This window comes from Oppia nitens, unplaced genomic scaffold, assembly GCF_028296485.1.
Source record: "Oppia nitens isolate AA-2021 unplaced genomic scaffold, nextdenovo-longstitch-racon4-pilon3 scaffold2_pilon_pilon_pilon, whole genome shotgun sequence".
Lineage (NCBI taxonomy): Eukaryota > Metazoa > Arthropoda > Arachnida > Sarcoptiformes > Oppiidae > Oppia > Oppia nitens.
The window spans coordinates 7,413,005-7,429,994 of NW_026533210.1; the positions used below are offsets into that span (position 1 = coordinate 7,413,005).

Genomic DNA, 16,990 nt, shown 5'->3' on the forward strand with positions numbered 1-16,990 from the left:
CACAATATTATTTTAAAATGTGTTACTAAATGATTAAAAAAATAGTTGAAAGAGTTGGGATAAAAAATTATTGTTTATTCACTATATAACCCTGTTAATATACTAGCAAAATATCCTTTAATTTTAATTATAAAAAAATGTCTAGTCTATTTAAAATAAATAATTTAAGGTTATGTCAAAAATGACTTAATTTCTTTTTTTGCTAAATAAGTTAAGAAATACTTTAAAAATAAAAATAATAATTTCTATATACATTGCGTAATAATTATTGAAGATGATAGAGAAAATTTTAGTATTTAATTGTCTTTAGTTTTTAAGAAAATTAACTTTGAAAATTCATTAAAACCATGACAGCTATTGTTGTGATTACCTTATATATATATATACAGACAATTGTCGAGACATACAATGGGTTAGTCATCATTGAATGACTACCATATGTTTAGTCTCTCATTGAACTAATGATCATAACTTAGTTGATAGGTTTTCTCCTCTTCAATGGTGTCCATCACAACTATAACACACACACACACACACACACACACACACACACACACACACACACACACACACACACACACACACACACACACACACACACACACACACACACACACACACACACACACACACACACACACACACGAACTCTCATAATATAACCAATTATTGCTTTTTATTGAGACATTAATATAATAAATTTTTTATTTTTACTCATTTATTATATTAAAGTTATGGCTTAATTTTATTGTGTTGTTGTTTCCACTTATCGATTGCTTTAGTTGAGGCAATTATTAATAAAAATATTATTAATTGTCTTATATTATATATATAAAAAAGATATATAAATTTTAACATTATATTGTCTATGCCTTACAATGACTATGCTAAATATTAAAAATTTTATTTTTCAAATATAATTTATTTTTCAAAAATGAAATATCTATAACATTAAGAAATAAATATTATATAATAAATGTTTAAAGTCTCATATTATTATTATTTTTCATTATCTTTATTTATGACACAAACACATTAAACATATATAGAAGAAAAAAATGTTGAATTTTGATATAAACACATTATTCATAGACACAAAATACTAATAAAATTAAATAATTAATTATATAGTATCCATAATAATAATAGATTGACTTGTATAGGTTAAAATTTTTATTATATACAATAAAATACATTTGACTTATTAAAAACAATAATCATTAATAAATATTAATAAATAAAATTATTTATTACATTTTTATTATTATTATTACTTATTGTTTTATAAACAAATATTTCTTAACATTGTGTCAAAAACAATTCAGAGCATATTATTATTATTATTATTTATCTTTTATACAAATTAGATAAATATAATAATACTATATAAAAATGTATTAATAAATAATATGTATGTTTAGTTATATCTTATTGTTAATCAAAATTGGTTTAAGTGGTAGTCATGTTATTATTATCAATAATAATATTTTAGTGAATGTTATGTTTTTCAATAGTATTTCATGAATCGATATTTCCTTAACAATCGGACGTAACATCCATTTCTCATCAAAATTTATATCCATTATTATTATTATTATTACTGCCGCAAAACCGTAATAAAAATATTTTGTCTTTCTATATATATACCATATATATATATATATGTTAGGTTATAAATTATTATATCACATAATAATGTTATTAGGGTTATAAGTAGGAAAAAAATACCTGTTCCCATATGAGTTACTACTGTATATAACTGTAATATATCGTATAAAAATGAAAACCAAGGTTTATACTGTACAGTATTTTTATTATAAATTATTATTAGGTATTTTATATCAATTTTTTAGTAAATAACTCACAAATAATGTGTGTGTGTGTGTGTGTGTGTGTGTGTGTGTGTACTGTATTTATATACCTATTTCTCTGTGTGTAATAAATACCGTATAAATATTGCTATTTTTTATTGCTTGATTTTATTGCAGGTCATTTTTTGTGTTACATGAATTTATCTATTAGCTATCAATAACAATGAATATTAAATACTGTTTTGTGAATTATTATTTTATTTATATATTATATCATATTATTATTTTTTATTATTTCAATAGCTATTGGAGGGAAATGTGGACACACTGTCGGTAGTGGAGCACGACTTGGATCTACCAATAGTTGACATAAATCGTATCCGACTCTATCCATACTCCAAACATTTGAGGACAGTTTGTTTGAGATTTGAATTGTATGGCTGTCTATATGATGGTATGTCGTGTTTTTTTATTTATTTCAAATTAATTAATAATTAACTTTTTTAATTCAATGAACAAAACACTTAATAGTAATAATAAAATAAGATTTTTGTTAGCCGTTTATAATGACTGTGATTTTTGTTTCATACTAATAATAATTATAATGATGTGTTTAATATACTTATAAATTTATATCCAATTATTTTATATATACAATATATACAGTATATATATATATATGTTTTTACACACAAATGAATTGCATGACTTGTAAACATTTTTTTAATTGATATCAAGTCGACGGTATATAAATAGCTAAAGAAAAATAGCTATATATTTGGTGTTTTAAACATTAATGTGTATTAATTTCGGGAAAATATTTTTTTGAAAATCTAATCAAAATACTAGTTCTTAAAATGAAAATTTATTTCGTATATAATTTATTTAATATATAAATATATATATAAAAGCCGTTTAATTGAGTTTTTCGTTTCCCATTCACTTTAGTGAAGCACTTGATATATACATCACTTGATAAATAACAGTCTGTGAGGACTACAGTACACAACACAACCATCACTACTACTACTACTACTTCAATCTCTAGGCTCTACTCCTATGAAATCAAAACAACAAATGCATTACATTTATTATACTTGATATTGATTTCATGTAACCATTTGTTGATATCATTACCTCAGAGTATATCTCAGTTTTTTTTCTTAATTTTTCATTCCGCTTGTTTGACCTCCAAATTAAACTCAATTTTTATTTTTAAATAGCATTTAATTTAAATAAATTAAACCCAAAGAGAGAGAGAGAGAGAGAGAGATGAGAAAGAGAGATGAGAAAGAAAAAAAGTTATCATTAATTTTAAATTCTTGAGACCAGAAAACTGATATTTTCCCCACATTTATATATATATTAATGATATCCAATTAATATCGACTAAAATTATATCTAAAATAAAAACTTATAGATAAACTATAAGTAAACGTTAATATTATTTGTGCACAACATTTACAGTACTTTATATACCGGTATACAGTATAATAAGAGTATTAATACAAATACCCTATTAGGGATTTTTAGAAAAAGTTAAGTGTAGCATAAAAATCAAAATTATGCATAATTTTTAATAAAACTTTAAAAATTATTAATTTAGTAAACTTCATTATACTGTATAAATAAAAAAATTAAATTATGTTTAGTGACTAATAATTATGCACAACATTATTCAATCAATTATATTATATATATATCAACATTAATAGAGCACTCAATTGAGTAGATTTTTAAATTATAGGCATATCTTAAGCCCAGTGATTCACTTAATTAGTGTTATGTTGTAATACATCTAAATCTAGATTTTAAAAGTGAATTTATGAATATTTCTATTGCATTTAACTCATTATAATTATTGTCGACTAATATTGATGTTTATGTCATTAAGTTAGGATTTGTTAATTATCAGTTTATTTATATATTAAAAAAATAAACTAGAAATTTAAAATTTTTACGAGTTTTATTATACTAATAGTAATATTACTGTAGATGTGATAGAGGTTAGAGACCTTAGAGACATTTTATTGGATATTTAAAAAATATTAAACTTTGCATTTAATTTAAAAAAAAATAAATAAAATAATATACTGTATATGTGAAAAAATTATTAATTTTTGACTTCAATTACTTTCGATATTATACAATATAATAATAATAATAAAGTTATCTCTTATTTGAATCAATCAACAGTAAAATCGATTACATTTATATTTCCAATTCAATGACATTTTCTAAGTATTGGGAGAGAAATCATGCAATTTGTTGCACATAGACTATGTATATACAGTATATACTGTATATATATTTAGTATAAATAAAATTGTGATATATATATACTATAAGTTTTGTGTCTCAATACGTGAGATAAACACAGTTACATGATATTTATATAAAAGTCAACTATATTTTTGATGGGAAAAGCAAACAAATGTGTTGTTAAAATATTTAAGATTCAAGTTTTCAAGAGTTTTATTTTTTTCTCTCTCTCTCTCTCTCACTCACTTTACTATGAATATACAGTATATACTGTATGTATTGTATATAAAGTATTTTTACATATATAAAATAAACGTCTATCCTGTTGTTGTTTTTTTTAGTTTTTATATTTATGATAAATATTTAAGTTGAAAAAGATTTGCTATATTTTATTAAATGAAAAAAATGTTTTGCTATTTTTAAGTCAAATTCAATATTATTTTCAGTATATACTCTACTCTATATATAATGTATATTATTTTGTGTAAAATTACTTACAAAAAAAACATTACTTCCATTGAAAATATCTGAAAAATAAAAGCTTAATAATAAAACTGAAAAACACTATTGCTTTTGATGTCAAAACCAGAACTAACAACAAATAATATTAAATATTAGATGTGTTTTATAATATAAATTAAACTATTTTAGTATTTCAATGGCTTATATACAGTATATTATTAGTTATTATTATACTTATTGACAATATATTGTGCGAGTATTTTCATCTTTATTATGATATTATTATTGTTAACTAAAAAATCAAATATTTAGTGTTAAAAGTAAAGAAAATTTAGTATACACTCTGATGGATACAATAGATATAAAAGAAATTTTTGTTTAACATTTGAAACAAAAAACTAGAGTAAAACTAAAAATAATTTAATTAAAATACAAAAAAAGCCTTTTAACGTATTTCTTAACAAAACAATAATCTCTTTTTTATATACATTTAAAACACTTTTCATTTCATATGACATTATTTTCATTACTCAATATATATATATAAATTCATTATTTAGAGTTTGATTTTTGTAATGCTTTACCTTTAGATTTTGAAAAAAGGTTTTTTCTCTATTGGACATAAAAAAAATAAAATACACACAAAAGTAAAATATAAAAACGATTTTTTTGTTGGAATCAAAATATAAAATAAAAACTATTATAATAATAGAAAATACTAGTTTCTTATAAAATATATAACAGTTTTTAAGGTATACTTTATTATTGAGACTTAATCTTATAGTATGAAAGAAAGAAAGAAAGAGAGAGAGAGAATGGCTTAAGAGTCGGTGTTTATAAACGCTAAGGAATTCCTATATATCTTATCTGTGAAACAAAAGGACAACAAAAAAGATTGATTAGTCGTTGAATTATATATCGATAGTTGAGTGCAATTCACGGGAATTCAATACTTAAGTCTATTAACACACACAACACAACACAACCACTTCTTGAATAGCCTTTGCAATTGTTAACGCTATTTATAGCCAAATTGATAGCCATTACTTGTGAAATGACACTGTAATCATATATTGAGGGTATTATATAATGATTTGTTATATATGATTGTTTAGGACCGGTATCCTACTCGATGGCACAGGGAGAAAAAACCAGTCGTTTCGGCGATTTAATGGACAAAACATATGACGGCCATCGTAGCCAATCTGGACAACTAAATGACGGTTTGGGTCAACTGGTCGATGGTATTAAAGGACTCGATAATTATAAAATCAATAAAGGCTTTGAATGGATCGGTTGGCAAAAGAGTATCAATAAAGACAACGTCGAGATTGTCTTTGACTTTCCCAGTGTTCATAACTTTACCACAACAAGCATTAACTGTCACAACAGCTTTTCAAGAGATGTCCGAGTCTTCTCAAGTGCACAGATTTGGTTCAGCATTGATGGCATCAAATGGTCGACAGTTCCCATTAAGTACACCTATCAGGCGGACAATACATTGCAAAGACCTAGAGGTTAGTGAGTGAAGGAAAACCTTAAGAAATCAGTTTATTTAAGATTATTATTATTATTATTATACAGTAGTTTGTAGTTTATATATACAGTATGTGTCGAAAAGTTAATTTGATTTTCTTTTGATTGATTACCCATTGAATAGTTAGCTAATGGTATTTCCATTGATCAGTTATATAATATATCAATAATACTATAATATTATATTGTATATACTGTTAATTTCTATTTACCTCCCGTTCCCAATTTGATGCCCACTTAAATTATATTCTCATTTTGTTAGTCAGTCAGTCACATATATACTGTTTATTGTTTATTAACTGATGATAACAACAACAAATAGCAGCAATAATACTAAACAAAAAGAAAACTAACAATTGATTTATTTGCAGATGTGATAATACATTTGCAATATAGGATCGGACGGTATGTCAAAATGAGTTTGACTTTTGGTGCCCAATGGCTACACATTAGCGAAATATCATTTGATTCGCAATCCCTGTTCAACACGAGTGCAAACATCAGTGAATTGTTTGATTTTGAGGACAACTTAGGATTGATCAGCAATTTTAGTGTCAATAATAACTCATTGTCTCCAATGGCCACTCAGGACTTTGATCAGACGACTATGAAGTTTTCATTACTCATCATTACATTAGTGACATTAGGAGTAGTAGTATTGATGGTCGTCTCATCTTTCATGATGAAGGCCTATCAGAGCAGAAAAGGTGGCGTATTTCGAGAGATCTCTGACACAGATATCGAATCGGAGAATCAAACGGTTAACCTGAAGGACATTCCGAAGATTACAAGTCCTCAGACCTTATTGTATTGCGAACCGAAAGATTTGTCGCCAACTGAAGAGGAGGCCGAGTATGCGGTGCCGGACGTGATCTGTGCTAACGGCAAGAGTAAGACACTGTCGATGACATCAAACAAAACTATTAAAACAAATCCCAGATATTATGCTTCCGCTGAGATCATTAAAAAACATAATATAAGTGATAATAATTACTCTAAACATCAACAACAACAGCCGATCCTTAATCACTACGAATCGGCCAACTATTCCTCACAGCAGACACCGCTGTTGACCACATTTATGTCCAATAATCACGTAAGGAATGGCTCGTCAACGACGGCGGACGCCATCAATCAGATCAAGTGCTTTCATCCGAATGATGTGTTTGTTTTCGAAAAGATCGGGAATTCCCGATTTGGTGACGTCCTCTACGCCAAAGTGGACGGCATTTATCAGAACAAAGACAATGCTATAGTTAAGTCACTGAATCATTTGCATCTCAAACAGGAGTTTATGGATGAGATGCGACTATTGTGTCAATTATCTCAAAATTGTGATAAATTTGCCAAAATGTTTGGCGTATTGGATACGAGTGACTGCTTGGCGATGATCTTAGAACAGGGAGATTGCGATCTCAACGAGTTCTTGAGGGAATGTGATCCAAGTGTCATCACGTGAGTACTGATAATCTATTTATAGGATTGATATACCCTTATCGCGCACACATATCCCTGTCCTCATCATGTTTTCATACAAACGAGATACTAGTTTACTAGTAAATTATTTTTTAAAACTCTCTCTCTCTCTCTCTCTCTCTCTGGCAATCTGTCTCTGCCGTCAATGCCTTTATGCCTTTCCTCAACAATTTATGGCACAAATTGTCTCATTATTTTTTAGTAGAAATCGTTTAACTCATTAATAAAACAGAGCTTTAATTAAGTAGACGTTTGACTCCAATTAATGACAAATAATTAAACTCTTTTATTCATTTTTCTGACAATTTGTTTATTATTATTAAATCTAAAGATAAATAGATTTTGCTAAATAAAAGTTTTATAATACTGTATTTATTATTAAATACTATATTTAACACAAAAAAAACAAAAATTTCTAATTTGATGGGCATAACAAACCAGTACAACTGTACTGTCGCTCATAGAGGCATATCAAAAGTTAAGGCAATAATTGTTTTTAAAAGGGATTGTTAAGCGGAAACTAACTAATTATGTTAATTAACTATCTCTTGTTGTTGTTATTATTATTATAAAATATATGAAACTATTAATATTTATATACAATGTATAATATTTTATGAGTTTCTACAGAATCTATAATTTTTTTTTTGGTTATATTTTTTTCTACTTTAACTTTCATATCGCATGATATTTGCTGTACATATATTGCTATCATTTGCCAAACGTTTTCACCATAACATTGATATACTTTATTTTATTTTTTAATTTTTTTTATTATCTAACATTATATTATCATAACTATAAAATAGTGGTAACAATACTACTAATAACTATGACATAACATAACAATCTCTCGTTTTTTGAGACCATAATCTCTGTTTCACAATCAGACACAACAACCCCTCACACGAGAGAGAGAGAGAGAGAGAGAGAGAGAGAGAGAGAGAGAGAGAGAGAGAGAGAGAGAGAAAGAGAGATGATATAAAAAATATAATAATAATTGCCTTAATGTTAAAGAGTTTGTAGTACTAAAAACAGTACTAATATTATATAAGTGCTTAAAGGTATGACAATAATAGCGACACATAAACAGTAGAAAAAATATTGTCATTAAATATAATTAAAGTTTATTTTATTTTTTTGAAAAAGCAATTTTGAAATGATAAAGCAAAACAATGTGTCAGTTAAAAGGACAGGAAAAATATTATTTATCTTTTAAAAAGCTTATGAGACAATCATAAATGTATGTATAAATATATATATACAGTATTTATATGTCTATTATAATCACATCTTATGTTTTTATTTATATTTTGATTTTATTTTTTATATATATATTTTTTATTTTCATTTTGTTTTCAAAAACACTTTCCACTCTTTGAACACTGAAAATCACATAATAATAATAATAATAATATGTAATAATGATGGCAATGATTTTTATGACCAATCAAATAAAAGTATAAAAAAATACAACACAAACATACAAACATATTATATAATGTTTACATATAATGTTACTTTTAAAATGACATATAAAAGCCATTAAAAATTGGGCGACAATTTGATTCAATTCAATAAAACTAAAAAATAATAAAACTTTTTTTTATTACATTTACTATATATTATATATATATAAATACTGGTATTTAGTGATAATATTATTCATCTGTTAGTGTAAAAATTGGTGTGAAATAACCGTTTGGTTTCCCATAATTGGTTGCAAAGGCGTTAATATAAATAAATATTATTTTTATTTGTGAGAAATAATCAACAATTTTATGGGTTTTTATAATGTTTATAAAACATTTATTATACACATAATTTTTTCAATGAGATATTTTATTAATTTTATTAAAACAACACAACAACCGATTATTTAGATGATATACAAATTAAATTATATATATTTTTAGAAATATATACATTATATACAGTATAGACTTCATGTTTAAATAGGGATATACAGTATTAACTGTTTGTCATATATATTTATTATACATTATACGTGTATTAGTAAAAATATGTTACATTTGAAAAGCAATAAATAAATGACATTTTTATATTTATGAATAGAGAGAGAGAGAGAGAGAGAGAGAGAGAGAGAGAGAGAGAGAGAGAGAGAGAGAGAGATTAGTTAGTGATTATAATAATAGTAATGATGTGTTAGTATTGTGTATTGTATTTATAATTTATACAATATATTTATTTATTATACAGTAAATATAGTATATTATTATATATATTATATAAGCAAATATTTCATAAATTATTAATAAATTTATTGCTTATAAATCTGTTTATATGGGATTTGAAACGACAAATAAATAGTATTAATGAAAGCAGTCTCTCATCGCACTAACATAAATGACACATAAAAATCACTGTTATTTTCTCTGTCGTAAATTAAATCATTTTATTATATTTATTATTATAATATATTAAACATTTTGTGTTGTTTTGTTTTAAATAAATTAAAATATAAGCAAAAATTTATTACTCTCTTTATTATTATTATTATTATTATTATTAAAAAAACAATATTATTTATAATAGTTTATCATATAGGATTTTTAAATTTATGACACTATATAGTGTTATATAAACTTACAAATATATTTTTATTAAATATGTTATATAAATGTTTTTTATTTTTATAAAATTATATATTTTATTTGATTCTTTATTTAAACAATTTTTTTTAAAAAAAATTTTATTCAAATTATTTACTTTTTTAATAATTTTTAATTGAATTGAAGGCAACAGTGAGGAGTTGAAACTATATATATAAAATCAATGAAAATCAACATTCAATCTCATTAGTCAAACATAAAAGCAAAGTAAATATGAAAATGTTATCTCATTTTTAGTGATACAATCAATAAATTGAATGCAAGGCTATGTGTTTTGTTGTTATTGTTGTTGTGTTTTTTGTTTAAACATTAAATTATTTTCATTATATACTTAACTTTATATATAAGCACTCAGTTATCGAGAGTTTTATATATATTATATATTAGATATTATTATACAATAGTCTATGATATTGTATTATTAATACAACCAAAAATTAAGACATAGGAGTACTGTATAGACTATGATTGACAATAAAGGGCTGTTGTCAGTGATTAATGTCCTGAAGATAGAAATTATTATTTATTATAATAAATGAGAGATTGACACTCAGTGCAAAAAATGCAAAATTACCAAGGTCTCTCTATACATGCAAATAAACAATATATGATTTTAATAAATATTATATTTAAAATATCCTTTTTAAAAAAATAATTTTTATGTTATACTCTAAATTTTATCCATTGTTATTCATATATATATACTGTATGTCTTAAACATTGAAGTTATTTGTTTGGATATTCAACGGCAATCATAATCTTATACTATATGTACAGTATATAACACAACCCCTGGTTTTCCAAATACTATCGGTGGCTCTGGTATTATAAAAATGGTTTTTTTCGAGTTTGAGATTAAACTAAAGCATTTATTTTTTGTGAACACATCTAATACAAAAACTAACTAACGGTGCCTTTTTTATATGTATATAACTTTATATATTATATATATATATATATATATATATATATATATATACTGTATTGGTTCACATTATTTATTTCATGCATGAATTGAATGAATAAGACATCCATGAGTTTTGAGTACAACTAAAGAGAGAGAGAGAGAGAGAGAGAGAGAGAGAGAGAGACTTTAGTAGTGGTAGTAGTAGTGGTAATAGATCCTGATTTGAGAGTTTGATTATTTATAAGATATATTATGTCGACTATTTAAATGATTAAAACTTGAGATACAATTTTTTTCATTTCATTTAGTGCTCAAACTGTTAGGTACTATAAATATACTGTTTATAATATATAACTGTTTGAAACGCTAAAGTTTGTTAATGGCAGCCAATATAATCAATCAATATATTCACTATAAGTTATATATAGTATTATTAAGAAAATCTTTATTTTTATTTTGTTTTGTTAAACAAAAAACTAAAACAATTTTAGTTTTAAAAATATTTTATTTAACAAAAAAATAACTATTACTTTATTTTTTATCTGAATATTGAGTTTTAAAATATGTTTGTAAATACTGTAAACTTATTATTATTTTTTTCTTTAAAACTAAAGTTTTATATTTACTGATAAAACTTATCACAAAAGGGAAATGTATTAATAATATTCTGTGTATTTCTATATACATTATAATATATTTTTTGAATTAATTAAAGCAAAAAATTTGTGAATTACTTTTGCAATATTTTATTTGTTAGATATAGACACACATAGAGTATACATAATATTATCAGACAAATTATTCACAGCTCTCTCTCTCTCTCTCTCTCTCTCTCTCTCACACACACACACACACACACACACAAACATACTATAAATATATATATAATAAATATCGTGATTTAGAAAAACGATATGAGAGGTTGAGAGAGAAATAAGAAAAAAAATGTTAGAGAAATAAATTTTATTTCAAATGTTTTCAAAGATTGAATTTGTCTCTATATTATAAAACTTATGAGAGATAATGCAATTTACTTTAACTCTCATGCTATCCATATATTTGTATAATTAAATTGAGAATTGCATTTAAATTAGAGTTGGAATTATATTAATTTATATAAAAGTTTATATATATCTTAATATAGTGTATATGAAAACTAGTGCACACATGTATGCAACACTACTAATGCATTCAATGATATGATAAGCAATACATTATACTGTATTTTTGTCTTATTATTTCTAATGTATTTGAATTTAAATTAATGCTAATATATATTAATATTATATCACATACTTATCATATACTATGATTGAAACTACGGTTTCCTCTCTTAATATGTTGCTTATGATATATCATATAACATATTTTAATAAGTTTTAATTTTTCTCAATTGCTTATTAAATACAGACAAACTTGTCTATGTTTTTGTGTGTGTGTTTGTTAATGATATATAACACGCAAATATTAATTTAGTGACTTTCAATCAAACATATCTAATCTCAATATTGTTTGATATACTTGAAAACAAATATATATTATACAGTGATTTTTTAGATGGTTTCCTAACTAACTCTGATATCATTTGCAAAATATTTAATTGTTATGTATTTCAAAACAATTCAATATTTTGCAAATTGCAAATTTTTTAAAATAATATTTATATATTTAATTATAATAAATTGTATTTTAAAATCTAAAATTATTTCAACTTAATTTAAATTAATTATTATAATTTGAGTATATACTGTACAATATATACAGTATAACTAATTAATTTTAGGCTAAATGAAATAATACTAGTAAATCTTTTTTGGATTAAACTTGTCTACGTTTTGTATCTAAAAATGTTTTAAATTTATACTTTAGTTTATTTGTAAGAGAGAGAGTAAGAGAGAGAGAGAGAGAGAGAGAGAGAGAGAGAGAGAGAGAGAGAGAGAGAGAGAGAGACTAATATTTTATAGTTAAGTACAAAATATTTTTTAACAAATTAATTATCTTTTCTATTGAGTAATATTATACATATTGTATAATATACTCTTCATATATAAAGTTGATTGAAATCGGTTTTTATCAAAAAGCATTTTATTTGATGTTAAGTTATATTTTTAATTTAAAGAGAATTTATTTGTGCAAACATCTACTTTTATTATATATATGAGACTTATTATGATATAATAAAAGAAATGGAAATATATTTATATAAATATCATATAAATACTATAAATTTAATCAAATTTTTATATACAGTAAATTCTGCGCTATAGAAATATATATATATATATATATATATATATATTATATTAAATATTTACAACAACAAAATTGAAATATTAAAATTTTATAATTCCTATATTAAAATAAATATACATAATTATTTTCAACAAAATTAAAAAAACTATACTTTATTTAAATAAACAAAATTTTAAACCTTAAACGATATTCAAATAGAGTACTTTTGAAAATTTAATTTTAATAATTTGGATAAAAATTTGGATATAATTTTGAACTCAAAAACTAAAATTATATGTTGTCTTGAAATCCGTTATCGTGATGCGTAAGCCATTGATTATATATATATAAATAAATTTATTTATAATATATGAATTTAGCATTTCATGATTGGCTAACAATTCAAAAGCAATTAATAATGTATTTGATCAACAAATTGGTTATTACAATAAACTCATATTAGTGTATAATATGTTATTTTTTTGGATACACCATATGGTTATTATTATATTTGATTTCATGACTATTATACACTATTATGTTTAGTTATTTTATAAAATATTTTGACAATTGATTTTGAAATAAAATAATATACTTTACAATAAAATTATAACTTTAAACAAATGGTTATTTAAACAATTTATATAAAAAATAAAAATAGGATTTTATTTATAATATAAGATAATTTAACTCAACAAACAAACAAAAACTTTTTTATTTAAATTATAGCAAAGATTTATTATTATTATTATAAAGATTTGTTTTTATTTATATTTATAAAACCTGTCCAAATGTAAAATATGATATTTTGCAAAATATATGATCAGGAAAATTGTACAAACAATAAAAATAATAAAATAAAAACAAAATATTAATAATAAGTAAAAGCATTTAGAAAGAAATTATTTTATAAAAAAAACATTTATGTTTTGTATTTAGTTATTATTTTTAATTTTTTTTTTTATATTAAATGTATTATTAAAAACATGATATTTAAAATTTAAAATATTAGATTGCTTTTATAATGACATAATTAAATATATTGAAATATAATATTATATAAAACCTGTATAAACAGGTTGTTTACTATATGTGACTATTTTATAGAAAACAATTTTTTTCACTTTAACTTGATTATGAAAAAAATGAAGTTATATTGAAAATTATCAAATAAATTAACACTATAAATATAAATATATAAAAAAATTTAAACTAAGATCTCAAATAATGATAACGATTGGTATAATACTGTATAAAAAAAATCTCAGATATGATAAAAAGATATTTTATGTCCAAAAATAGCAAAAAATTCAATTAAAATCAATTATAAATAGCGTATCTTATCTTTTGCATTGCATTTGCTTTGGCTATCACTTAATTATATACAGTATATATATATAATATATATTTTGTTAAGCAAATATTTTGTTTTTGTTAAATGATATAACTAATTTTTAAATAATCTTATAACCATTTATTTTTTTTGTTTTTTTAATTTTAAACATTAGTTACGGAACGTTAGTATATATGGCCAGTGAGATAGCGAAAGGCTGTAATTATTTGGAGACATTGGGACGAACACATCGAGACCTAAGCGCCAGAAATATCATCTTTTTTGCTAAGAATCTGATGGTTAAGATAAGCGATTCGGGAGCCTGTCGTGACAAATACCGGGCCGACTATGTCAACGGTATGCCTGTCCGATGGATGAGTCCAGAGTCCATTATCGATGGCCAGTTTACTATCAAATCGGATGTCTATAGTTTCAGTACTACACTATGGGAGATACTGACCTATTGTAAATCGCGGCCGCACTATGAACTATCTGACCAACAATTGCTCACAATTATCATCAACAACAGTACCGAACCAAACGAGGACAGCCTTATACTGGCCCGTCCACATCATTGTCCAAAAGAGATCTACGACCTGATGGTCGAGTGCTGGCATACAAATGAGGACAGACGGCCACCTTTCCATGAAATATGTCTGTTTTTACAGCGCAAGAATCTGGGCTATCAAAAGCCCGTTCCCGACCATTAACAACATCATCACCACTGCCACCACATCATCACTAACCCTCATAACCCTCATAGCCATCATTGAATTCAATCATCAATATGTGGGTTATTTTGTTATTAAAACTGTCGGTAATTATAACCAAATTCACTAATAACCACACAATCTGTTGTTTGAAATAATTATATTTGTGTATATATTTAACATTATTTTTTTCTGTATATATATACAGTCTAATAATATCTATTTATAACTTTAAATATAAAAATATTGTGTAATCAATACATAATGTGTGTGTATAAGCAATAATTGTTATTATTTGAAGATTACACATATATTTATAGACTACAATCCATATGAATTACAATCAAATTAAAATAAATATTGAACACAATATTTGAAAAATCTCTTTATTTTGAAATGATTTTTTTTCCTGTAAATATCTGTTATTTATAGATTATTATAAAACAAAAATTTTAAGATCAATTTTACAATTAGTATTCAATTAATATTTAAAATATATTTAATTTATATATATATTTATGACAATATAAATATTCTCAACTTTATATTTATAACATAAATTAATTTTTTAAAAATATTGTATAAAATATACTAACATAAATAAATTGATAATTTATGATTAGTATTTATATAATAGGTAACAATAATTATTTAATAAATCTATCAATCAATTACCTTATATATACAGTATATAAATCAATTGTTTTAACTTTACTTTTTAATAATCTATCAATATATATATATAAATTATTAAAATATAATTAAATTATTAAATATTTAAATTATATAAAAATATGTCAATTAAATGATATATGAAAGTTTATTGTTAAATTTTTATGGATAAGATTTTTAAAAATATAATTAAATCGATAATTTTTTTGTTCATTTATTCACTCAAACAAACAAACATATCATTATTGAAAATTGTAAATACTTTTTAATTCATTTAATAATCATTTTAAACACTAATAAATTTTAATATTAACTTACATTTTTTGGTAATAACTTTTGTATGAATTTATTTGTTTTTATTTGTTTATAATATTCTGTGATATATATTATTAATAAAAATAAAATAAAAGTTTATTTAATACTATTTTGAAAATTGAATTTATTATATTTTTTAAATAACTTCTTTAAAATTGTAATACAATAGTTATTTTTATCAAATATCTATCAATAATGTTATTATTATATTTGAAACATTAAATGTCAAATATATGTAACATTTAATCAATTGAGAAAATATTTTTTAATACACTTTTTGTGTTATTATTTCCGTGAAAAATGTTATTATAATAACATTTGAATTTTTATTGCATCCGATAAGTGTTAGCCCACACACAACAGCAAAAAAAATGTGAGACAAAAACAAAAATAAAGTTTTATTACTTTTAATATACACTTTAAAACATCATATTATATATTGTAGTTATAATAATAATAATATTTTTATTCAATGCCTTTATAGCCGAGCACTTCATAGTCTATAAACATAATTGGATTTTTCAATTGATTTTCAAGCGCTCTAAGAATTTTTCAGTTAAATTCTCGACTGAATTAAGTCATAAAATTAAGACCAAAAATAGTAGTTTTGTTTTATATTTATATGTTATATATATTTATAT

General features: G+C 23.2%; 1 protein-coding gene across 2 annotated transcripts in view; it reads left to right on the forward strand.

The window, feature by feature from the left end:
• LOC128956412 (discoidin domain-containing receptor 2-like) overlaps positions 1-15,530 on the forward strand; it is a 36,787-nt gene extending 21,257 nt beyond the window's left edge. For both annotated transcript variants that reach the window (XM_054302149.1, XM_054302150.1), the window contains 4 exons: positions 2,115-2,265; positions 5,651-6,052; positions 6,443-7,526; positions 14,828-15,530. In XM_054302149.1, the coding sequence (XP_054158124.1) occupies positions 2,115-2,265; positions 5,651-6,052; positions 6,443-7,526; positions 14,828-15,362 (2,172 nt within the window). In that variant the 3' untranslated portion in view covers positions 15,363-15,530. The remainder of the gene's footprint in view (positions 1-2,114; positions 2,266-5,650; positions 6,053-6,442; positions 7,527-14,827) is intronic.
• The last annotated feature ends 1,460 nt before the right edge of the window (positions 15,531-16,990 follow it).